General features: G+C 42.7%; 1 protein-coding gene across 3 annotated transcripts; it reads left to right on the top strand.

The window, feature by feature from the left end:
* Window positions 1-1,459: 1,459 nt before the first annotated feature.
* On the top strand, window positions 1,460-26,652 carry LOC112264720 (mothers against decapentaplegic homolog 4). 3 transcript variants are annotated; one of them, XM_042295540.1, is made up of 12 exons: window positions 1,460-1,665; window positions 8,184-8,424; window positions 17,847-18,021; window positions 20,253-20,276; window positions 21,089-21,313; window positions 21,655-21,873; window positions 22,153-22,275; window positions 22,391-22,444; window positions 22,536-22,719; window positions 23,031-23,199; window positions 23,337-23,475; window positions 24,833-26,652. In XM_042295540.1, exons 2-12 carry the CDS (start codon window positions 8,188-8,190, stop codon window positions 25,042-25,044), a joined length of 1,761 nt encoding a protein of 586 aa, XP_042151474.1. In that variant the 5' UTR covers window positions 1,460-1,665; window positions 8,184-8,187; the 3' UTR covers window positions 25,045-26,652. The 3 variants fall into 3 exon arrangements, with proteins under 3 accessions (XP_042151474.1, XP_024297267.2, XP_042151475.1); XM_024441499.2 differs by having other exon boundaries at window positions 1,461-1,665; window positions 22,153-22,257; XM_042295541.1 differs by lacking the exon at window positions 1,460-1,665 and adding an exon at window positions 3,617-3,654.
* Window positions 26,653-26,901: the final 249 nt, after the last annotated feature.

Genomic DNA, 26,901 nt, shown 5'->3' with positions numbered 1-26,901 from the left:
ATTGCTTGCTGTTTGGGGTTTTAGGCTGGGTTTCTGTACAGCACTTTGAGATATCAGCTGATGTACGAAGGGCTTTATAAATAAATTTGATGATACAAATGGTACATTAAAACAGAATTGTACTGACTCTTCGAGAGCTTCCCGACTGGTTGCATCACTGCCTGGTACGGCACCTGCTCGGCCTCCGACCGCAAGGCACTACGGAGGTTAGAACATACGGCCCAGTACATCACCTGACCCAAGGTTCCATCCATCAAATTTAATTGTCAAAGACTCGAGCCACCCTAGTCATAGACTGTTCTCTCTGCTAGCGCACGGCAAACGATACCGGAGCGCCAAGTCTAGGTCCAAGAGGCTTCTAAACAGCTTTTACCCTCAAGCCATAAGACTCCTGAACAGCTAATCAAATGGCTACCCAGACTATTTGCATTGCACCCCCCTCCCCTTCTACGCTGCTGATACTCTCTGTTTTTATCTATGTATAGTCACTTTAATAACTCTACCTACATGTACATATTACCTCAATTACCTTGGCACCAGTGCCCCCGCACATTGACTCTGTATATAGCCTAGCTATTGTTACTTACTGCTGCTCTTTAATTATTTGTTATTCTTATCTCTTACATTTTTTTTAGGTATTTTCTTAAAACTGCATTGTTGGTTAAGGGCTTGTAAGTAAGCATTTCACTGTAAGGTCTACAACGGTTGTATTCGGCGCATGTGACAAATAACATTTGATCTGATGGTTGGTTTAGAAAAAAAGTTATCACACCCTTTCTAGAGTTCAGTAGATCAAATGTATTACCCAAGACAAGTGGAGTACTAATTGCCCCATTTGTCACCATGGTACCTTGTTGTCTGTCATTGTTAGCCATGCCCCTTCAGTTTCACTCTAAAATGACCTTAGAGTTAACAAATGAGGGTCAAATCAAATCAAAGTTTATTTGTCATGTACACCGTGCTGGGCGCAGAATACAACAGGGAAATGCTTAGTGGTGCAAAAAATAATAGGGACATAATAAACAATACAATAGTCATCAAACTTGGGGTGGTGTGTAGGCCCACTTGGGCGACAGGTGGCCTAGTTGTTAGATCATTGGGCCAGTAACTGAAAGGTTGCAAGATCGAATCCTGAGCTGACAATGTAAAAATGTGTGGTTTTGTCCCTGAACAAGGCAGTTAACCCACTGAAATAAGAATTTGTTCTTAACTGACTTGCCTAGTTAAATAAATGTACAAAATAATGATAATAGCCTACAACACACATCACTAGTCATTAGCAGTGTGGAAGGGCAGAGGGGCGTGGTAATCTCCGCGGCGCCACTTTAAAAAAACAGTCGCGTTGACATGTCAATCTTTCACCGTGAAAGCCTCGTCACTATTGGCTGAGAGCCGCAGTTCCTTTGAGACCGGAGGCCCCATTGGCTGGTGCTCAGGGAGACACTCACGCGCACAATATCTTCCTTCTTTTGTTATTGTACGGGGCGCGAGGTTTCTGGGCGCTAGCAGGATGCACGAGCGGAGACAGCGAGGCTGATAGTCATATCGACAGGGATAGAAGCAGATAGCCCCTTAGGGGAGGAAGGAAAGTCGGATTACTAGCTACCTCAGTGCACCACATTCACCACTATTTCACTTCTTATCCTTCGATACTCCGGCTGATGTGTAAGTATAGTTAATTTATCAAAGTATGCGGCTTTTTCTCGTCACGGGAGCTCTTCATTCTCCAATCATTCTAAATAAGATATGGATGTTGAGGAGATTTCTGTACCCGGTCCTGACAAGCAAAATAGCTTGATTACTCGCTAACGTTAGTTGTATCAACCAGGCATGTGTCTGGGGAGTGTGTCTGTGTGTCTTGGTTTTTATGATATGCTTAAAATAAGCTGCTTTTATTTCGAATGATTTAGTCCTGCAGTGATTTCACTGGCTGCATGACTGTCTAACGTTAGTCTGCATTGGCGATTCTTTTTTCGGAAAGGTAGTTGATATGACATTTTGCCCTCTATCTTATCAACTTCTGATGTTCTATTCAAATATGCTACTGTAATGAGTTGCATTGTAGCGCCGGCTTTCGTATGATTAGATTGATACAATGCCGAAAGCGTTTTATCATCCCTACCAGGATTTCTTAAAATGTTTAGACGTTAGACGGTAGCCTAGATTTGGTGACGCGTAATGACCAAATATGGTGTGGCAGTGTTTACGTCTCCGCGGAAGATCCTAGTAAAGTGAATGTATGGCTTGAAAATTGGTCAGATCGAGTTAGAATAATGCATTGTAAGGGTCGGCCAAGAAGGTTACAACAGCAATGCTGTGTTTTGGTTGTAGTCTATTTTTTCCATGTAAGGATCCTTTCCATTCCATGAGATGAGTTTATAGTCAAGTGCAAGTGTACCAGACACTGCCATAAAACAGTACATCTTCAATTGGCAAAGCATATTTGGGCGCTGTTATAACTGTTATGTTATAATAGGTTCACTACTATGGTCTAAAGATACAGTATATCATGTTAACATGAAATGTAACAGCAACACATTATACATGTAGGCTTATAAGTGGATGACAACCTTGTGCTCATTGTTATTACATTTTAATAATATTTTACCTTCAAAATGGGGCAGCCCTAAGAGGGTACTTTTGGCCTAGAGGAATAGTGTCAGAACAGAATTGTAGTCCTTCCTTCATTAATTGCTCACTTGATAATTTTCTAGTTATATACCTATTCATTGTGGGGTAGGCCCTAGTTTAGTACAAATCTATCATATGCCCACAGAATGACATCTCTATGGCAGGCTATCATTCTTTTCTCAGACTGCCCTTATTGTTGGTCACCTGTTGCATGGATTCACTTCTGAATACTTAAATTTTGCTTTATGATTTAGAGCCTTTCTTAAGCTTGGTTTGTAGTCGGTCTTACGACAGGTTGATCAACAGTCCTTAGACCAGTGGTTACTAACCAAACTGGTCGATCTCCAAGGCATTCGTAGTCGATCGCCAAACATTTTTCACCCCCGAAAAATTCTTAATGCTTGCGTTCCTATTTTTTTTTGTATTCCTCTCATGCTGTTGGCGGTAGGTGCACTAGGTTGACGTAATGTTCCCATTTTGAACCAGTCTGAAGGTACAAACTCTGCTTTCCCTGCGGGCCCGGAGAGCAAATCAAGTGCACTCAGATTACAGTGTCTGCCGTAACGTAGCAGACCCAAAAGAAAGCTACAGCAAAATGTATACTGTGAGATTAAAACACTTTTAAAACCATGACAAAAGAGAGACGCCAACGAATACAGCAAAGACCTGCTGTTTTTATGAGTGAGTTCGCTTTAAGTTCTTAGTCAGCACTGTCAACACTTTTCATTCAACACTTTTATAAGCCATAAAATGCCTGTTCTTCCCACTTCCACTCGCGCTACAACCAGCACTGCAGATGAAATGATTGAGTAGGAAAGTGTATCGATATGCTTGCATTATTATTATTATTATTATCTTTTTTAATATTGAGAAACATTTCACTTTCTCTGCTCATAGGAATAAAAAACTGAATTTGTGCATGAGGCAGAAATAATGTGGTGCGACTCGAGTTTCGCCATCAGTGTAACGGATTTCCTCCTCTTCGTCTAAGGAGGAGTAAGGATCAGACCAAAGCGCAGCGTGGTAAGTGTTCATGATGATTTTAATAAAAGAAAGCACTGAACACTGAATCAAAACAATAAACGATGAGGTGAATTTATAAAACCGAAACAGTACCGTGTGGCCCAAACACTCACACGGAAACAAACACCCACAAACCAAAAGTGAAACCCAGGCTACCTAAGTATGATTCTCAATCAGAGACAACTAATGACACCTGCCTCTGATTCAGAACCATACTAGGCCGAACACAGAAACCAAACATAGACTGCCCACCTCAACTCACGCCACGACCATTTAAACAAAGACAGAACAAAGGAACTAAGGTCAGAACGTTTTGGTCAGTGTCAGGGGAGGAAAGGGAGAGCGGAGGGATATTGATAGGCAGACCCTCAGTCTGCTGCTCTCTCCCTCCACTGAGACTGACCATCAGATGAAGAAACATACTTAAATGTATGCTCACTCAGAATACAACAACTGACCTATTACCGGTGTGATCATATAACCTACCTCAAATTTTTAAATATATTTAAAAACAATGGTCAGAACAACAATGCATTGGCAAGGCAATTCAAGCAAAGCCAATATGCGGTGGTAATGTATTGGGCCTATAGCCTACTGCACAAACCTCATTGCTACAGTACTGTTTTCAATGGGTTACTGTTGTATAGGTTTACGTTTTTTAAGTCATGTTTAAAAAAATCTGAGCCGGAGTTCTCGGCTGGCATTTTTTTGTTGTTGTGAATTTGACCCCTTTTTCTCCCCAATTTCATAGTGTCCAATTGTTGTAGTCACTACTATCTTGTCTCATCGCTACAACTCCCGTACGGGCTCAGGAGAGACAAAGGTTGAAAGTCATGCGTCCTCAACCCAACCTAGCCGCACTGCTTCTTAACACCGCGTGCATCCAACCCGGAAGCCAGCCGCACCAATGTGTCGGAGGAAACACCGTGCACCTGGCAACCTCGGTTGGCGCGCACTGCGCCCGGCCCGCCACAGGAGTCACTGGTGTGCGATGAGACAAGGACATCCCTACCGACCAAGCCCTCCTTAACCCGGACGACGCTAGGCCAATTGTGCGTCGCCCAACGGACCTCCCGGTCATGGCCGGTTACGACAGAGCCTGGGCGCGAACCCAGGGTCTCTGATGGCACAGCTGGCGCTGCAGTACAGCGCCCTTAACCACTGCGCCACCCGGGAGGCCTCGGCTGGCATTTTGACTCAGAAAGGGATCTTGACAGGGCATCCGAGTGACGCAGTGGTCTAAGGCACTGCATCACAGTACTAGCTGTGCCACTAGAGATTCGGGGTTCGAGTGCAGGCTCTGTCGCAGCCGGCTGCGCCCGGGAGACCCATGGGGCGGCGCACAATTGGCCCAGCGTTGTCTGGGTTAGTGGAGGGGTTGGCCGGCAGGGATGTCCTTGTCCCATCGCGCACTAGCGACTCCTGTGGCGGGCCGGGCGCAGTGCACGCTGACACGGTCGCCAGATGTACAGTGTTTCCTCTGACACATTGGTGCGGCTGGCTTCCGGGTTAAGTGGGCATTGTGTCAAGAAGCAGTGCGGCTTGGTTGGGTTGTGTTTCGGAGTCTCTCGACTTTCGCCTCTCCCGAGTCCATACGGGAGTTGCAGTGATGAGACAAGACTGTAACTACCAATTGGGTACCACGATATTGGGGAGAAAAAGGGGTAACTAGGAAAGTGATCTTGACTCAGAAAAGGTTAGTGACCACTGCCTTAGACCTACTGTAAAACATCGTAGCTTTCTCTTCAACTGAGACTTTCCCCTTTCCACAGAGCCCTCAAATCCACTCATAATATCACCCTCAATCTCTATTGGAGCAATGACCTCAGAGTAACACTAACCTAGTCCAGTGTAACCCCCTTAACCCCTGCCCCTAGACACTTCTCAGTTTTGTTCAGTGTAAGAGGACAGACACACCAGGTTTTTTGATGGTGACATACACCATTCTCTATGACTGCTTTCAAAAAAACGACTATCAAAGCAGTGCTATCCTGCTCTCGATAAGCTTTTAACTACAACACCAACTCAGTAGGCCTGGCCTATACAGTATATCCTGAATAACGAAGACATGCATCACTTGATATGAATAGGACAGGCATTTTTGTAATGTGAGGCACGTTTATAGTGACTGAGTTTGTCTTTTTATGGATGTTCTATGTTGAAGAAGCTGTGTCAATGAATTTTCTTCATGAGAGGACACACGCACACACACACACACACACACACACACACACACACACACACACACACACACACACACACACACACACACACACACACACACACACACACACACACACACACACACACACACACACACACACACACACTGGTAGCCTGAGACTTTCTCCCACAGCTTGAAGCCATGTTGTTGTGCGAGCATGTTTCCAAACGGACAGATATTAAGATAATGAGAGGAGAGGGAGAACAGAGTCACTTCCAGTCAGATTAGCCACGTAGATGCAACAGGTTATGATAGCTCTCATGGCAGAATTAGATTACCTCTGGCGCGTATTAACAGACAAACAGAGCAAGGCTGCAGTTTTGCTACGGAGTTCCTGATAGTGACATGTTGGCTTTATTGGCCTAACAGTTCAGAAATGAGCTTACATAAGATCAAGCATTTCTTTTTAGACATTACCTTTTTAGATAGTACCTTCCTGTTTTCTCCTTTCTTTTTTTGTGCCTCCTGAACTCAGGCATGGTAGGGAAGGTATGTTGATTAGTGAGTATGGGGGGCTTCATTTAATCAAATTCACATTGCACTAGTAGCACATAAACATGTTTTCCCCCTTTTCAAATGAAACTGTAGAATGGTTAAGGGCAGGCTACTTTAAAGTACCAGGTACATTCCCCTCACAGGTAGATGCCTCCCGGCTAGACCAGGGTTGCCAAGTTGGATCAAGCTCATTCTGGGAGATTATAATTGTTAGCATGTACAGTACCAGTCCAAAGTTTAGACACATCTACTTATTCAAGGGTGTTTCTTTATTTTTTAAACTATTTTCTACATTGTAGAATAATAGTGAAGACATCAAAACTATGAAATGACATGGTCCCACAAGGTTCTATACTTGGTCCATTAGTGTTCACTCTCTACATAAACAATATCGGTGACGAGATAAAGTGTAAAATTAATCTATATGCTGATGACACTATCATGTACTCTATTGCTCCAGCGGCTGACCAAGCATTATCACAATTGGTGACTGTTTTTAAGATATTACAAGGGTCTTTTATTCAGCTGAAACTTGTTTTAAATGCAAAGAAAACACATTTTATGATTTTTAATAGGTTCAAAAAGTTGGTTGGAAATACACTTGCACTTACGAGTTTAGATGGCTCTCAAATTAATCAGGCCTCTGCATATAAATGCTTAATGATATGGTTGGATGATAAACTGTCTTTTAAAATGAATATTGATGAACTTTGTAATAGGCTAAATATCAAGCTAGGCTTCCTTTATAGAAACAGGACATGTTTGTCCTCTACAAATAGAAGAAAAATTGTGCAAGCTACTTTCATTTCTGTTATAGAGTATGGGGATATTATCTACATGCATGCTATGGCATTACCACTTAAACCTCTGGATGTTACTTATCATTGCGGAGTTACCACTGTGTTTTATATAAAAATGTAGGTTGGACTTCGCTGTCCATAAGACGAGAACAACGTGCTCTCGTGTTTGTCTATAAAGCACTTCTGAATAAACTGAATAATCTTCTTATTTATCATCACTCATCAACATTAAAATGATAATTCCTTGTTGAAATAAAGGTATAATAATATGGAATCATGTAGTAACCAAAAAAGTGTTAAACAAATCAAAATATATTTTATATTTGAGATTTTTCAAAGAAACCACCCTTTTGCCTTGATGACAGTATTGCACACTCTTGGCATTCTCTCAACCAGCTTCACCTGGAATGCTTTTCCAAGAGTCTTGAAGGAGTTCCCACATATGCTGAGCACTTGTTGGCTGCTTTTCCTTCACTCTGCGGTCCAACTCATCCCAAACCATCTCAATTGGGTTGAGGTCGGGTGATTGTGGAGGCCAGGTCATCTAATACAACACTCCATCACTCTCCTTGGTCAAATAGTCGTTACAAAGCCTGGAGGTGTGTTGGGTCATTGTACTGAGGGTTATCAGCTGAGTAACAATGCCAGTAAAGAATGATAACACACACACTCGCAAGTCGTAAAAACTAAAAGCACAAGCCTTGATACACAACTTCCCTACGTTTTGTGTGTGTGTCTGTATGCGCTAATGGTGTGCACTCATGTCTGTTCTCATGAATGCAGTATGGGTTATGAAGGAGTTATGAAGTCCTATTGTAGGACACTATTTTGAATTGTATGCCATAACAGTATCACAATGTTGTCATTAACATGGCATAACAACTGAATGTCAAGTGACAAGACAGTGTCATTTTACATGCACCTGAACATTTATGACAAGTGTAATTAACATATGTAAAGGGTTATCATTATGTCAATCACTGACCTCTCCATCCTCCCTCCCTCGGCAGCATCATGTCGGTAAACGCCCCCAGTAGCAATGACGCCTGCCTGAGCATCGTGCACAGCCTCATGTGCCACCGGCAGGGTGGCGAGAATGAGGGTTTCGCCAAGCGTGCCATCGAGAGCCTGGTGAAGAAGCTCAAGGAGAAGAAGGACGAGCTGGACTCGCTCATCACCGCCATCACCACCAACGGTGTGCACCCCAGCAAGTGTGTCACCATCCAGAGGACCCTGGACGGACGCCTGCAGGTGGGTCATACAGTAGTAAAAAGAGGGACTTCCTCATTTTGAGTTGCACCCCCTTTTGCCCTCAGAACAGCCTCAATTCAACAGGCTGTGGACTCTACAAGATGTCGAAAGCATTCCATAGGGATGCTGGCCCATGTTGACTCCAATGCTTCCCACAGTTGTGTCAAGTTTGCTGGATGTCCTTTGGACCATTCTTGATACACACGGGAAACTGTTGAGTGTGAAAAGCCCAGTAAGCGTTGCAGTTCTTGACACACTGGTGCGCCTGGCACCTACTACCTACCATATCCCGTTCAAAGGCACTTAAATCTTTTCTCTTGCCAATTCACCCTCTGAATGGCACACATACACAATCCATGTCTCAATTGTCTCCTTCATCTACACTGATTGAAGTGGATTTAACAGGTGAGATCAATAAGGGATCATAGCTTTTACCTGGTCAGTCTATGTCACGGAAAGAGCATGTTTTGTACACAGTGTACATGAATGAATACACAATATACAATTGATACTATATAGACATATTCATAGTGCAAAAGCATTGTGCAAAGTCTATAGGATAAATTATATATTTTCCACATTTTGTTTTGTTACAGTCGGGAATTTAAAATGTATTAAATTGAGATGTTTTGTCACTGGCCTACACACGATACCCCATAATGTCAAAATAGAATGATGTTTTATTGATTTATTTGTACAAATATTTGGGCACTAGGGACCTATGTATGGTGAGCATTTCTGGATAGGAGATGTTATTAGCAACATTGGCTGTTTTATGAGGAAATGTCAGAATGCTCACTGTTTGCTACATAACAGCAGACTCTGTAGTGTATACTGTTATGTTATAACAGGTTCACTACTAGGGTCTAAAGATACAGTATATCATGTTAACATGAAATGTAACAGCAACATATTATACATGTAGGCTTATAAGTGGATGACAACCATGGACTCATTTTTATTACATTTGTTATTACATCTTAATAATATTTTATTATTGAAAGCTAAAAAGCTGAAATGTATTGAGTCAATAAGTTTAGGAAAAGAGCGATACCTAGTCAGTTGTACAACTGAATGCCTTCAACTGACTCTGAATCAGAGAGGTGTGGGGGGTTGCTTTAATCGACATCCACATCTTCGGCGCCCAGGGAACAGAGGGTTAACTGCCTTGCTCAGGGGCAGAACGACAGATTTTTGCCAAGTCAGCTCTGGGATTCGATTCAGCAACCTGTCGGTTACTGGCCCAACGCTCTAACCACTAGTATTGACTCAGTTGTGTAAATACTTATATAAATGAGATACTTCTGTACTTCATTTAGGGCTGGGCGGTATACCGTATTTTACTATAGACCGGTATTGTTGGACAGACCGGTTTGAGTTTTTACTTTGAATTTCAGTGTTTGGTTTGTTAAATGTGATGCACAACTCCGACACGTGTAATGTCCAATTTGATAGTTTACACCATTTTCTAGTTCAGTCATCTCTCTCCTAACCACACCAAGCCCTGCCTCCTGTCACTCAAGGAGAGAGCAGTTGCTCGACCACGGAGCCACAAGCACTTTCTTGCCATTTATTCTTCATGGTCAGATGGATGCAAAAATGTTGGTGACATGCTGCTTTCCATAAGCGTTCTATAATTACTGTACACTATTAGTTTGTGTACCTTGTTGTCTGCAAACTCCTGTTTGTTATTATGTCTTTTTTTAGGAATGTTGCTAAAATAATTTGTGTTATCCACTAATGCTAATCACTAGTTAGCTGGCTAGCTAGCTTGCTAAATGTGAGTCAGAGCAAACATAGTCTGTTAGGTAATACTGCCGGGTACCAGTGCTGATCTAGGCCTAGATAAGCATGTTTGTGCAATGGCATCTTAACAGAGAGGAATAGGCAAAGCATGAATATGTTGGCTAGCTTCATGAAGTAGGAAAACATGTAATGTAACAAATATTTAGGATCACCTGGAAACACTGACCAACACTTTGGTCCCTACCCTGACAATAATTTTTTACTCACTTATTAATTTGTTAACATGACAGACAACAATGCATTAAAGGTGCAGCCCACTATATTCCAACTATAGAATTAGAATAATCATTATATTTCCATGATTCCAACAGTTCACCAATTAACTTGCCCTAGATTTTCTTGCCCACATCATGCTGTGTGGCACAGTATGGAAATTATAATACAAGTGCAGAAAATGCAGAAAATTATATTTGTTTGGATTCAACAGTATAAATGGAGATTTTGACCCATTTTGTATTTGTTAAGGATGCTCATTAGCTGCTGCCAAGGCAAGTTACTTACATTGTGTCTTCCAACGCCTCTGGTATAATGTCCACTACCGTTCAAAAGTTTGGGGTCACTTAGAAATGTCCTTGTTTTTGAAAGAAAAGCACATTTTTGTCCATTAAAATAACATCAAATTGATCAGAATTAAAGTGTAGACATTGTTAATGTTGTAAATTACAACATTGTATCTGGAAATGGCAGATTTTTCTATGGCCCATTATCAGCAACCATCACTCATATGTTCCAATGGCACGTTGTGTTAGCTAATCCAAGTTTATCATTTTAAAAGTCTAATTGATCATTAGAAAACCCTTTTGCAATTATATTAACACAGCTGAAAACTGTTGTTCTGATTAAAGAAGCAATAAAACTGGCCTTCTTTAGACTAGTTGAGTATCTGGAGCATCAGCATTTGTGTGTCGATTACAGGCTCAAAATGACCAGAAACAAAGAACTTTCTTCTGAAACTCATCAGTCTATTCTAGTTCTGAGAAATGAAAGCTATTCCATGTGAGAAATTGCTAAGAAACTGAAGATCTTGTACAACACTGTTGTGAGTGGGAGGCCCCAGTGCACAACTGAGCAAGAGGACAAGTACATTAGAGTGTCTAGTTTGAGAAACAGACGCCTCACAAGACCTCAACTGGCAGCTTCATTAAATAGTACCCGCAAAACACCAGTCTCAACGTCAACAGTGAAGAGGCAACTCCGGGTTGCTGGCCTTCCAGGCAGAGTTGCAAAGAAAGATACATATCTCAGACTGGCCAATAAAAATAAAAGATTAAGATGGGCAATGGAACACAGACACCGGACAGAGGAAGATTGTAAAAAAAAGTGTTATGGACAGATTCATTTAAGTTTGAAGTGTTCGGATCACTAAGAAGAACATTTGTTCTTCATCTGTCAAGCATGGTAGAGGCAATGTGAGGGTCTGAGTGTGCTTTGGTGGTGGCAAAGTGGGAGATTTGTACAGGGTTAAAGGGATCTTGAAGAAGGAAGGCTATCACTCCCATTTTGCAATGCCATGACATACCCTGTGGACGGCGCTTATTTGGAGCCAAGTTCCTCCTTCAACAGGACAATGAAGCAGAGCACAGCTCCAAATTATGCAATAACTATTTAGGGACTATTTAGGGACGATCTAACTATTTAGGGAGTGGACAGCACAGTCACCAGATCTCAACCCTGTTGCTCTGTTGTGGGAGCAGCTTGACCGTATGGTTCGTAAGAAGTGCCCATAAAGCCAATCCAAATTGTGGGAGGTGCTTCAGGAAGCATGGGGTGAAATCTCTTCAGATTACCTCAACAAATTGACAACTAGAATGCCAAAGGCTGTAATTGCTGCAAATGGAGGATTCTTTGATGAAAGCTAAGTTTGAAGGACACAATTGTTATTTCAATTAAAAATCATTATTTATAACCTTTTCAATGTCTTGACTATATTTCCTATTCATTTTGCAACTCATTTCATGTATGCTTTCATGGAAAACAAGGACATTTCTAAGTGACCCCAAACTTTTGAACGGTAGTGTACATTTTCTTAAGCATTATGACAACTCAGCGCCATGGTAGGGATTAACTGAGCTGGGCTTGGGTCATTGATAATCATTGTCTCAACGCAGCCTTATAATGCTCTGAAACGATCCAGGAACCCATTTGGGTGGAAAACAAGCTTTGTTTCCATAAGGTATCGAAATTGTCAATAAATGTTACACCCTCAGAGTTGCAATAGTCACGTAGCCAGTTATGGAAGGCTAAATGTCTGCTGGAATGTTCAAAGCCATGATTTAGGGAGGGCACAGGGCCAGATATTATGGTGCGTTTGTTGGTGTAAAGCATAGACCCATTCATAATGTCATTGAATCCCACATGAACTATGATCGACAGAATTTCCTGCTGCAGGTTTAAAATGTTTTGCGCATCTTATTGATGACCTGTACTCCGTTTTTATTCCAGTTACTGAGATGTTTCTCGCCATTGAACTGCCCAATACAACGGCCGGAGAAGGGGATGGGGAAATCTGCCCATTCCTACCCCTCACATTAGTGGAACATTTCACGAGCCCACGAGAAGCTGGATAGTATACGCCCGCAGCTCCTGGCGATAGATCCAGACCTCCCACAGCAGGCAGTGCCCCGTCAGATCCAGAGAGATGGAAAGGAGCTGAACTCGACGACAAAGCCGCTGCTGGAGTCAGCGTAGTTGGAGTCAGCTCAGCCGTCGCAGACACAGGCAGTCCCAGCAATTGAAAACGCAGGTAGATCAGGCACGAGGGCTGCGAATATCAGTCCTCAGGGTAAGACCCAGATGCAGACAGTTCAAAGTAACAGAAGTTTATTACAAAAACAGAGGGCAGGCAAACGACAGGTCAAGGGCAGGCAGAGGTCAGTAATCCAGAGCAGAGTCCGAAATGTACAGAATGGCAGGCTCAGGGTCAGGGCTGGCAGAATGGTCAAAAACCGCGAAAACTAGAAAACGGACTAGAGAGAAAACAACAGGAGTACGGGAAAAACGTTGGTAGGCTTGACGAGACAAGACGAACTGGAAACAGACAAACAGATAACACAGGTATAAATACACAGGGGATAATGGTACAGATGGGCAACACCTGGAGGGGGGTGGAGACAAGCACAAAGACAGGGGAAACAGATCAGGGTGTGACAGCGAAGCTATTCCTCATGATAATCTTCTCCGGACCTCTTGCAGACACTCCAGTTCACTTAGCAGCATGCCGCTGCCTTTGGTTTCCACGTTACTTGTGACATGGGACCAGCGCTGATTGGAACAATCCTCTTGCTGTTCTTCGTCTACTCCGCTACAAGATGGAGGATGAGAAGCAGTTGGAGATGACTTCCTTGACAGGCAGGCTCCAGGTAGCACAGGCCATTCGGATAGGGACAGCTGACAAGGCGGGGGAAAATCCATGAAGCCCGAGTGGCATCCTGCCACAGGTGTTGAGAACGAGAAAGTTTGCGCAGAATTGAAATTTGCTTGCTAAGGATAGCCACCTTATTCCTGTAATCCTCCGCAAGCAAACAATTGCTGCACTGTACTCCTGATTGTCAATATTGTCCTGGACAAGAGCATAATAAACACAGCTTCTACCGTGCTGGAAACGTTTGTTAGCTATTCCTAGCGAAGCAGGCTCCATTGCAACCTAGCTAGCTAGCTGGCTAGTTGATAGCAGGTTTTGACACAAACACTTATGAACAAATAAAACAAAATCGAACTTTGAAAACAACTGCATGAAATAACAGGTCGAAGCGCAGGAGGTATCTGAATTTGTGATGAGTTCGTGGCAGGAAATCGCTTATAATTTATCTGTTGCCAACCTAGGGGTCATGAACTACTCAGAAAGCATATTTAGAACTTTTATTATTCAAAAACATAAAATACTGTCAAATACTGGCATTATTTCATCTTCAATAAATGTGCAAACATTTCTAAAAACATGTTTCACTTTGTCATTATGGAGTATTGTGTGTGTAGATAAAAAATACAAATAATAATTGAATTCTGGCTGTAATACAACAAATCATGGAATAAGTCAAAGGGTATGAATACTTTCTAAAGGTGCTGTATATTGACACCTGCAGAATGGTCACACATAGAGAAATGTAAGTAGTACACAGTACAGGCCTATTGATCCTGGGCAAAGTGTAAAAAATACAGTAAACCTCAATCTTGCATTATGATTTAATTTGAAACTTGTCTTTAACAATGTTTGATATGAGGAGGCTAACACGACTCAGGATAAGACCCAGATGCAGACACAGGAGGCAGACAGGTCGAATTCCGAATGTTTATTACAAACAGGGGCAGGCAAACGGCAGTTCCAGGGCAGGCAGAGGTCGGTAATCCAAGAAAATGTAAAACAGGGACAGAATGGCAGGCTTAGGGTCAGGGCAGGCAGAATGGTCAGAACTGGGAGGACTAGAAAACAGAAACTAGATATACTGGAATACGGGAGAACACGCTGGAAAGACTTGACAAGACAAACGGGCAATAGACCAACAGAAAACGCAGGTATAAGTACACAGGGCATATTGGGGGGAAATGGGAGACACCCGGTGGGGGGTGGAGACAAGCACAAGGCGGGTGAAACAGATCAGGGTGTCACGGAGCCGATTATTTAACTTGAGTTTAATAAACGGAGCAATACATAAATAGACCATTTATGTATGTCATGCCACATGGTCATATGTAGCCTAATGTGAAATCTCTCAAGGTTTCTTCCTACCTACTGTAGGGAATTTTTCCTTGCCGCTGTTGCCCTGGTTTTCTCTTTTGAGAGTTAGGCCCCGGTTTCTGTCAAGCACTTGCTGCCAAACACATGTTGGAGATATTCTGCTGAAAGACATGGACATTTCTGAATGATTTTTATGATGACGGAAACCTCTTTTATAGACTATGCCTGTAACGAATGTTGGCTAATGTTACATGGCAACAGTCAAATGAGGAGTTGCTAATTTATGCAGATGCTATGAGGTTTCAGTTACTTAAGCCTTGCTAATGGTGGCTAATGCTGCAAAGTTACTAGGCAGCTGACTACTCAATGAGTCTGTGTGTGTGTGTGTGTGTGAGTGTGTGTGTGTGTGTGTGTGTGTGTGTGTGTGTGTGTGTGTGTGTGTGTGTGTGTGTGTGTGTGTGTGTGTGTGTGTGTGTGTGTGTGTGTGTGTGTGTGTGTGTGTGTGCGCACCCACGGTGGAACTAGAGAGAGGTAGTTAATTCAATACGCCCTGGCAGAATAAATCCTAACTGCTGAGTGAAGACATCATGCCTCACCTTCTGTGACCTTCTCCCCAACAAAAGAGGGAGGGGAGAGAGCGAAATAGGGAGAGAGAGGGAGAGCTGTGGAGACATAGCTGTGGACTAGATCAGGCTTCAAATGTCTAATGACTTTGCTCACAGTCACATGTAGATCCATATCCTCTCTTTCTGTCACCCACTCTCCCCTTCTCTGTCTCTCTTTCTGTCACCCACTCTCCCATTCTCTGTCTCTCTGTCACCCACTCTCCCCTTCTCTGTCTCTTTTTCTGTCACCCACTCTCCCCTTTTCTGTCTCTCATTCTGTCACCCACTCTCCCCTTTTCTGTCTCTCTCTCTCTCTCTTTCTGTCAACCATTCTCCCCTTCTCTCTCTTTCTGTCACCCACTCTCTCTCCCCTTCTGTCTCTCTTTCTGTCACCCACTCTCCCTTTCTCTGTCTCTCTCTCTGTCTCTCTCTCTGTCTCTCTTTCTGTCACTCACTCTCCCCTTCTCTGTCTCTGTCCCTTTTCTCTATCACACACACACCTGCATGACCGCACGCACGCAGGCACACACACATACATTAAATACTGTACAACCTCACCGCCCATTTTCACACATAATTAATCTCCCTGCCACACACACACCGTTTCCCCTGCTGATTCCAGGTACAGTCAGAACAGTATTGACACCAGCAGCTGTAGTAGCAGAGCAAAAGTGACATCATCACACAATACATTAGACTTAGTGCAGGGTGCGAATTATACATTGACCCATGGAGGAACCCTGAAAAGTTCTCTACACAAACAATTTGACAATTATTTATGTGTTCATATTTTCAAGGCGTATGAGGGTGCCCTGATTTGTAATGGGAGAAGCCAGTGTCACAGGCAGGATCTGAACCCAGGGAGAAACCAACGTCTTGACTGTGTATACCAAGTGTGACACTGATTTGGAAGTCGCAGGCAGGGCTACCGCATTACGAGACCATGTGTCCAACTCATGTCCGCTACATTCACCTCCCTTAAACCACCTCCTCCACAAGAGACTGTCCCACAATTTGGTGCTATTGTCACAGTCAGGATTCAAACCCAGGTCTCCCACAGGAGAAACCAATGTCTCGACCATTAGACCAAGGGTGAGGGTGACACTTTTGAAGTCCGCTACGTCAGCATCCCCGGTAAACCCCTATCATTTAGCCCAAACCTGTATAAACAGATTAAAGTCTCTTGTGTCTCTAATGTCTCTGTTCCTCTTCCATATAAACCTCATGGAAGTTTATCACGAGGTTCAATCTTTGCTTCAATCAGCATCACAGACAGTATATTTTCACGTCCGTTTAATATTTAATCATATTTATTTTCACAGTGTTAAACAATATGAAATATAACCACATCGCCTATTGATTAAAACATGCTGTTATATTGTACAGGAATATTTCTTTATTTTCGACAGTTGTGTCATTCCACCAGTAGAGTGCCTTTTAGGGAGTGTACTTTTGTAAAAAAAAATATATATATATACAACAAAAATTCACCTAATTTTAACATTCTGTCTTAAAGAGCACATGTTCCACTTTTTGTTGTTTTATTTCTAACATTTTATTACATTTTTAAAACAAAATAAACATACACAGACAACAGACAAACACACATCAACATCCCACCTGCCCAGACCCACATGTTCCCACCGCATTCATCTCCAGATCGCCTGCAAGACTCTATGCCACATGTCCTCAAACTGCACCACTCTGCCTTTCTCTGTCGCCCACACACTTTCAATATTCTAAATATTCCACACACTTTCAATATTATGCCCCCATGCAGCCTATTTTCATTTAAATAATAAATAATCTATGTATGTCTAATAAATCACTATGTGTTTATTTCATGAAAATAACTCCAAATATATTAGCCATTTATTTCCCGGAGCCTCCTTTTGCCATTGAAATGTTCAGTCTCATGTGGGCGTGTTGATACAATTTTTATATATTTACATACACAGCCCTGATTGGCGGATAAGATTGTCTAGACTCTAAAGCCTACCCCACTTACCCCTTCAATGTAGGAGGATACATATGCAAATAAAAGATGACTGGTCATTGGTCAGAATAATCAGATCAGATTGCAATGTCATGATGTGGGCCAAAAACTCCATCCCACCTGAACAGGCTGAAATTCCGAGCCTAAAAAAGAGTGTTATTTCAAACTCATGGTGTGGAAATATCATTTAAAAAAAAAGTAAAATCTAATTTTTGACTGCAATGCCTCTTTAAAAAAATGTCTAGCCCAGTTAAGAGATTTAACATACACCCATATACTAGCTTTGATCGAATAGGGCCTTGTATCTCTAACTCTCTCTCCACCCTCCCCCTCACTCCAGGTTGCAGGGAGGAAAGGCTTCCCCCATGTGATCTACGCTCGATTATGGCGCTGGCCAGACCTACACAAGAATGAGCTAAAGCACGTCAAGTTCTGCCAATACGCCTTCGACCTCAAATATGACAATGTGTGTGTCAACCCTTACCACTATGAGAGAGTGGTTTCGCCCGGCATTGGTAGGTCTGCTCAACAGCGTATTGGGATAGTTCACCCTATATTGCTTAATGCCTAATGGTGCAGATGTTTCTGATATGTACTGTAAATACTATGTTTTCTGTCATAACATTACAAATATTACAGTAGCTAGGTTTCAATCCAACTGGCGACAGATTTTTATGCAAATTTTCTAAAATCCTCTTAACAGGAGATTTCTTTCCATCAAATGGACTTTTTGTAGATAAAAATCTCTGCGTGATGAAATTCCCATGTACCTAATAAAAAATACAAGTTAAATGGGTTTGCAACGGATTTTCAATTCTACTGATGGTTTAGTCAAACCAAAAAAAGGTGTGCCCACTCTGGTCTTGGCACTTGTGCTCTAGCCAACAACTTGCAGATACAGTGCGGGTAGGCTACCTACATGATGAGATTATTATGGATAAGAGCGAGATTATTTTTATTTGACAAATGGCAGCCAAGCATCGATCATCATCATGTCACCAGAATTAGACCCTCAATATTTATTGGAAAGTAGAATCAAGCTCATCACCGTGCACTTTCACCACCCTGTGAAGTTCATCATAATTTATTTAATCTGTAGCCTAATAATCTGCAAGCTTTCCCGAGTCGTAGTGGGAGGACCACACAACATATCACAGCGTGACTTCATGTTTACTTCGATGTGATGGTTATTATACACTACATTACCAAAAGTACATGGACACCTGCTCGTCTAACATCTCATTCCAAAATGATGGGCATTAATATGGAGTTGGTCCCCACTTTGCTGCTTTAACAGCCTCCACTCTTCTGGGAAGGCTTTCCATTAGATGTTGGAACATTGCTGCAGGGACTTGCTTCAGGTCGGGCACTGTTGTTGGGCGATTAGGTCTGGTCGGTGTTCCAATTCATCCCAAAGGTGTTCGACGGGGTTGGACCTCGCCTTGTGCATGGCGGCATTGTCATGCTGAAACAGGAAAGGGCCTTCCCCAAACTGTTGCCACAAAGTTGGAAGCACAGAATCTTCTAGAATGTCATTGTATGCTGTAGCATTAAGATTTCCCTTCACTGGAACTAAGGGGCCTAGCCCGAACCAGGAAAAACAGCCCCAGACCATTATTCCTCCTCCAACCAACTTTACAGTTGGCACAATGCAATGGGGCAGGTAGCGTTCTCCTGACATCCGCCAAACTCAGATTAGTCGGTCGGACTGCCAGATAGTGAAGCGTGATTCATCACTCCGGAGAATGCGTTTCTACTGCTCCAGAATCCAATGCCGGTGAGCTTTACACCACTCCAGTCAACGCTTGGCATTGCGCATGGTGATCTTATGCTTGTGTGCGGCTGCTCGGCCATGAAAACCCTTTTCATGCAGCTCACGACGAATAGTTCTTGTGCTGACGTTGCTTCCAGAAGAACAGACACTTTTTATGCACTACGTGCTTCAACACTCGGCGGCCCTGTTCTGTGAGCTTGTGTGTCCTACCACTTCGCGGCTGAGCCGGTGTTGCTCCTAGACGTTTCCACTTCACAATAATATCACTTACAGTTGACCGGGGCAGCTTTAGCAGGGCAGAAATTTGACAAACTGACTTGGAAAGGTGGCATCCTATGATGGTGCCACTTTGAATGTCACTGAGCTCTTCAGTAAGGCCATTCTACTGCCAATGTTTGTCTATGGAGATTGCATGGCGGTGTGCTCGATTTTATAAACCTGACCGCAAACAAGTGAAATCCACTAATTTGAAGAAATGTCCACATACTTTTGGCCATATCAATATTTTGTATAGAAGCGTTTCCACCGCCATTTCTCACATAATTAATTTTACCGACACAAAAAGATCCCACCTCGTATAGTGTATTTAAAAAAATGTTTACATATGGAAAGTTTACCGACATTTGCTGTTTCCATCAGGCCGGTCGTGGCATTTTTTATGTAACGTACTTTACTTTACTCGCATAAAGATATTTATTCATGTGAATGATATTTGGACTTCATCAGAATTTGAATTAATTACAAATGATAAGCATATCATTGCAGTGAAATTGCAGACATTTACCCCCTATTTTCTCTCTCGTATTCTCTTTTTCTTTCTTTCTCTTTTTCTTTCTTTCTTTCTCTTTTTCTTTCTTTCTTTCTTTCTTTCTTTCTTTCTTTCTTTCTTTCTTTCTTTCTTTCTTTCTTTCTTTCTTTCTTTCTTTCTTTCTTTCTTTGCCCCCTCCTTCTTTCTTTTGTTCTCTTTCAAAGTTGGTCTCAGTCTCCAAAATACAGGTGAGTGCACTATCACAGTACTAAGGAATTTACTGCAGGCTTGTTAAGTATAACAGTATTATTTTCTCTTCATCTACAAACATTCCTCTTTCCCTTCAGCCCTATACCCTTTTCATACTATAGAGCCTAGCCACAACAAGCCAAGCTGCACTGTGCTGGTCTGGTTAAGAATCCACCATAGTTGCTGGAACTGTGCTGGAAAGGACAATGTGAAAAGAAAATATCCAAGCCAGCAACTTATGGTTCGGCTTGGCACAATAGTGTGAAAAGAGTACTATTGTGGTATGCCCATGTCTCACTGGCTTGGATGCCAGTGTTTCTGCATTCATCAATTCTTTATAGTTACCTAGCCAAAAATGACTTGTATTCATTACAAAGCATTGCACTTTTTAATGTTTATAATTGCATAAATGCATTTACAATGCATTACACACAGGTGGTTGATACAGGTGTTCTTCCTGTTAATACAGGTGGTTAATACATTACACACTGGTGGCTAATATACTTTATGCTAAAACACACTGGTGGCTAATATACTTTATGCTAAAACACACTGGTGGCTAATATACTTTATGCTAAAACACACTGGTGGCTAATATACTTTATGCTATTTTATGCTAAAATCTTTATTTGATTCTACTGAGCTATTTACTTTATATTTGTATTCTAATATTGTATTATTTCTTATTGTTGTTGCATTGTCGAGAAGGAACCTGCAAGTAAGCATTTTGTTGGACAGTGTATACCATGTGTATCCCGTACGCCTAATAAAACTTGAAACTAATAACAATGTTATACCATGTTGTTGGTAGCCCTCTCTCCTCTAGGCCCCCCTGGGAGGCTGATCAAGGAGGAGTATATTCATGACTGTATCCAGATGGATATGCCACCAGGCATATCCCCCCACCCAGGGGCGCTCAAGCTACAGCCTCCGGACCACTACGGCCAGCCACTCCCGCCTCTGCAGCTCCCGCCGGAACCGCAGCGGGCCCCTCTGCCCATCACCCTCTACCCCAACATGCCCCTCTCGCCCACAGGTAAGACCAATAGGTGTTTAATGAATGGAGGGAGTTTTACGCCCATCCAACATAATAACGGGAGCTGGACAAAAATAAGTTACAATACGTAGAATTTTTTTTTATGTCTGCTCCTGTTTTGCTGCTCCCTAAGGTGATCTTTTAATAAAGCTTAGGGGATTGTTTGACAGATAGGTGTTACCAAAGATGTCCACAAGTGTTCTGTTTCTATGGGTGTCACTGCGTCATCCTGTTTTGTGACATTTGTTTATCGATTGCCTACCTATTGATATTGACAACACCTGGTAGCTCTTCATGTGTGTGTGTGTGTGTGTGTGTGTGTCTCTCTCTCTCCTCTCTAGTGTCCGGCTCTATGCTGCCTCTCCAGGGAGGTCACAGTGAGGGGCTCCTACAGATAGCCTCTCCTCAGGGTCAGGTCATGACCCCTATGACCCCCACGCCGCCCCCCTCCACCCCAACACACGGGCTGCCACACGGGCCACCGCAGAACCCCCAGCCCCCGCCTGGTCAGAATGGATACAACAGCTCCAAACACACACAGTCACAGGCTGCGTTCCACAGTTAGTACTGCCATATGGTTCACACACACACACACACACACACACACACACACACACACACACACACACACACACACACACACACACACACACACACACACACACAAACACTCAGGGAGCCAAACACAATTCATTTCAACGGCATGATAAATCATCATACTGTATTTGAAAACTGTAAAAAAATATATATATTTGTAAAAATGCGAAATGGTAGTTTGCCAGATTTATGGCTTGAGCTTGTGCCTGTTGTTAATTTGTATTTATTGTTTTGTAATTCAGCAACTTGGACAGGTAGTAGCACAGCCTCCTACACTCCTGTGGGACCCCAACAACAGAATGGGCGTGGCCACCAACAGCCTCCTCTCCACCATCCAACCAGCTTCTGTAAGTTTGGCAGTTACAGTAAGTCACAATATGCCCAAAGTGTGTCTGTATGTCTTCTGAGGTGCTTTTTTGGGGGACACTTAGGAATAGTGTATGTTTGGTAACCTGTGTCGTTTCCTTGTTCACCTTCTAGGGTCTCAGCATCATGGCTCTGCCTCATTTCCTCCCCCTGTGTCCAATCATCCAGGTAAGACAACACATATGTACAGTATATATAGATGTATAGATGCAAACGCATGCACGCCCACTCTGCTAACCACATTATTGTCTGTATGCAGGGCCAGAGTTCTGGTGCTCTATCTCCTACTTTGAAATGGATGTGCAGGTGGGGGAGATGTTCAAGGTGCCGGCTAGCTGCCCGGTGGTGACGGTGGACGGCTACGTGGACCCCTCAGGGGGCGACCGCTTCTGTCTGGGCCAGCTAAGCAACGTCCACCGCACCGACGCCAGCGAAAGAGCCAGGTCTGTGCTCCTCTAGTGCCATCTCTATATCAATAAGCATGTTAGTTCCTACCTTGCTACAAATGTCTATTTTGAATGCCTTTATATGTGTCTGTTGAAATGTTGATTGGTATATCTATGCCTTTGTGTAAACTGTGTATATGCGTATATCTCTCATTCATAATCATGCCATGCCTTGTCTCTATGTTTGTACCTGTGGCAGAAGACCCATTGTAGCAAAATGTGACTTCTGTTATTGACTGAAATATAACACTTTAATACAACTATATTCACTTGTACTCATCATCTTGATATCTCCCTCTCTCTCACAGGTTGCACATAGGTAAAGGAGTGCAGCTGGAGTGTCGTGGCGAGGGAGATGTGTGGATGCGCTGTATGAGCGACCACGCCGTGTTCGTGCAGAGCTACTACTTGGATCGAGAGGCAGGTAGAGCGCCAGGCGACGCAGTACACAAGATCTACCCCGGCGCCTACATCAAGGTGAGAAACACAATGACCTCTGTTTGTTCTCTTTGCAGTTGTTTGTCCTCTTGATGACCTTCTCCCAATAGGAGTTTGACTAGACCCTGATGTCTCTCTGTAGGTGTTCTGACATCAGCCTGTTCTGTCCTCTGTAGGTGTTTGACCTGAGACAGTGTCACAGGCAAATGCAGCAGCAGGCAGCTACAGCGCAGGCAGCGGCAGCAGCTCAGGCTGCCGCCGTGGCAGGCAACATCCCTGGGCCAGGCAGCGTTGGAGGCATAGCCCCTGCAGTCAGTAAGTACAATATATGAGATATGCACAGGCTTAGTGTGTTTTATTTCCATATTTTTCCAATTAGGCTATTGTGAATTTATAGCCTCTGTTGAAGTGGTATTCTTTTGATGTCACGCCCTGGCCTTAGTTATCTTTGTTTTCTTTATTATTTTGGTTAGGTCAGGGTGTGATATGGGGGTTTTATGTGTTTTGGCTTGTCTAGGGGTTTGTATGTTTCCTGTGTCAGTGTTTGTGCCACACGGGACTGTTTCGTTGCCAGTTCACTTTATTATTTTGTATATGTGTTCATGTTCAGTTTTTCTTATTAAAAACCATGGACACCTATCACGCTGCATATTGGTCCGATCCTTGTTTCACCTCTTCAGAGGAAGAGGAGGAAATCTGCCGTGACATTTGAATGAGAATGGGTCCAAGTATTGGCCCATGTGAGACACCACATTTGTCTTTTAATTTATACCTCATAGGAATGGGCACAGTTATTCAAATATTTTAATATCCAAACGGACGTTAGTATTCGATTACTTGAAGGAGTATTCATTTTTTTGGTAAAAAAAAAAATATAGCCATATTTTAACAATGAAGGCTTTTTCTCAATTAAATAAAATGATCTATGTGATAATGCTACACACAAAGATATACCATGACATGTTATATGCTTCATTTAATAAAACAACAAACAAAAGTTGTACCTTATAGCCTATACAGGTTATACACGTGGTGTAGCTTGTTGTTGTTGTTGTCAGTGACTTCATGTGTAGCAAGTGAAGTGGGAGATTTCCAATCACTGCCAAATGGAATTACTATTACGGAATTAAGTTGGCTAAATGAGAAGTAGAAGGCTACAATGATCAACCAACAGATAGGCTGTTGTTTAATATGAATGGAGTTGTTGTAGATAAGGACAGGGAGAGCAGCGAAATAGCCTCAATTAGCCTTGCTACTTTATCTAGCTAGCTGGCTAACTTAGCTGGCTATTGTAACTAACTAGCATCTTTACATTGATTTGATGCAGGTAAATGCAGGTCAAGACAGGTACTACCAGATGGTATGATAAATCACCTATAAAGAGACAAGTTTGTCTAACTAGCATGAGTGGGTTTGGCTACTTTTTTCTCTCCCTCCATGCCACACGCATAGACTGTCACACACACAGGCCCCTGCTCCTCTTCTGCCGATTCCCCAAACAAGCAGTGCGCAGCGCACTGGCTCTCTCCCGAGTCACACAAGCAATTCCACATGAAGTTTCCAAATAATTTATGTTTTCTTTAAAAAAACTATATTTTGACTATCTGGATATCCGAGAGAAAAATCGTGATATTATTTGAATCCCTAATACCTCACTTCCTCTTTCTTCCAGGTCTTTCTGCAGCAGCAGGGATAGGTGTGGACGACCTCCGGAGGCTGTGTATCCTGCGGCTGAGCTTTGTGAAGGGCTGGGGCCCTGACTACCCCCGGCAGAGCATCAAACATACCCCCTGTTGGGTGGAGGTACACCTGCACCGGGCTCTGCAGCTGCTGGACGAGGTACTACACACCATGCCCTTGGCTGACCCAGGACCCGCTAACTGAGTAAAAGGAAAGAGGATCAGTTAAAAATCCATACTGGGTTAAAAACGTACAATCACACACACACACGCACACGCACACACACACAAACACAGCAGTAAAAATGTATGTTTTTGTCATACCCGTGATATGCTGTCAGCCAATCAGCATTCAGGGCTCGAACCACCCAGTTTATAAAGGCTGATACAGATTGATACATGCACATACAACCACATGCATGTTTCTGTTCTATATAACGCACACAATGTAGAGCTACTCAAAGCCCCACAAAGGCTATCCTCAATCTCTCCGTCACACACAGACACACACTCAAGCAGCCAACAATCACTGCACTCTCCTTAACCACTTGTACTGTCTCCCACACGCCCATGCAACCACTAACCAAACCTGTGGGCATGCTGATATAAAACCACTGATGTCCTGATCATACTTTCCATGTTTTGTGAACATTAATTATTGTTTCACAGCACAAACACTACAAAGCAGCCTTGACCCCTGAATTACCTTTCATAGAGGTTCTATATTATAGTATAAACAGGTAACATTAGTGAAAATGTATACTGAGTAATTTATGTTTATTCTTCTATTCTCTACAGAAATAGAAATGCACTGTAGAAATCTAGGGATGCTTTTCAGAGATCCAGTGTTCTGACATGATACAAGCACTTTAGTACTCCTCAAATGCACACACTTGCTAATTTCCTTCTTACATGTACACGTACACACACACACACACACACACACACACACACACACACACACACACATCCGAAATCCAGAGATAACCCAAATCCAGGAGGACTAAAGATCTTGACCTAAATAACTCATGAACAATTTGTCAAACACAAATCTCACACTAAAAAAATCAGATTTGGATTCCGATGTTAACCTAGAAGATGTAGAGTTTTTGGTAAATCCAGACCAATAGAACAGATGCTTTATATCGGTGATTAGAACCTGGGTCACAGAACCAAAATGTCTCGGAACTGTGAAGAACACCAGAGTGATGGAACCAGCGTCCTAATTAATCTAGCCAGCCATCCTTTTGTCATCTCTGTGTGTGTGTTGTGTTCTCCTGTGTGTGGATCTCAACTCAAATAGTTAGTAATTCTTATCTTGTTAGCCCTATAATAACACAGGGCACTTTTCTCAAGCTAATTTATTTTCTTACCAAAAGGTGAAAAAAGCCCAAAAAAATGTAAGCTTTAAAATAGTGGTGTGGGTATTTGTGATGAAGCAGTACAGTGTATGTAACCAAACAGTTTGCCACACGGCGGAACTCACCAAAGCCAGAATACCTCATGATAACAGTGTAAACCCACAGTTTGTCTTTCAGCCAAAACCTCAGACGCTCAGTATTTTCTCTTGTAAGTTCCTCCTTAAGGCGTCCGCATGCTTCCCAGCCAAAACAGTTTGTGCATATATTATGACAACATTTTGTGAGGTTTTTGTTTGTTTTGGACTTTGGTAAAGAGTTTTCTTCAGCTGTTCGGGTACACAAATGTTTTTCTCGAGACCAGCCGACGTTCAGGAGCCGAAGTCTACGTCCCTTCGTCCGTAATTAGTCAACTGTGGGGATTCTTCAATAAAGTCTTTGGGTGTGTTTGTAAATTGCCTTCAGTGTGTCAGAGTGCGCTCTGGGTCGTTCGTAAATTCAGAGCGTTGTCAGATTGTCGGTTATAAATTCAGACCATTTCGCTCTCGGCGAGTTCAGAGCGCACACTGGATTTTCTGGCTGACGAGTAGGGTTGATCCGAGTGTTCTGACCTCAACGGCAGTCAAGCACCCAAGCTAACTGGCTAAAGTTGGTTAGTTTGCTAGCTACTTGCAGGCACAAATGAGAGAACACATCACTCTGAC

Source organism: Oncorhynchus tshawytscha, linkage group LG13, assembly GCF_018296145.1.
Source record: "Oncorhynchus tshawytscha isolate Ot180627B linkage group LG13, Otsh_v2.0, whole genome shotgun sequence".
NCBI lineage: Eukaryota > Metazoa > Chordata > Actinopteri > Salmoniformes > Salmonidae > Oncorhynchus > Oncorhynchus tshawytscha.
The sequence above is the reverse complement of the archived record's forward strand: the minus strand, read 5'-3'. Positions and strand labels throughout refer to the sequence as shown.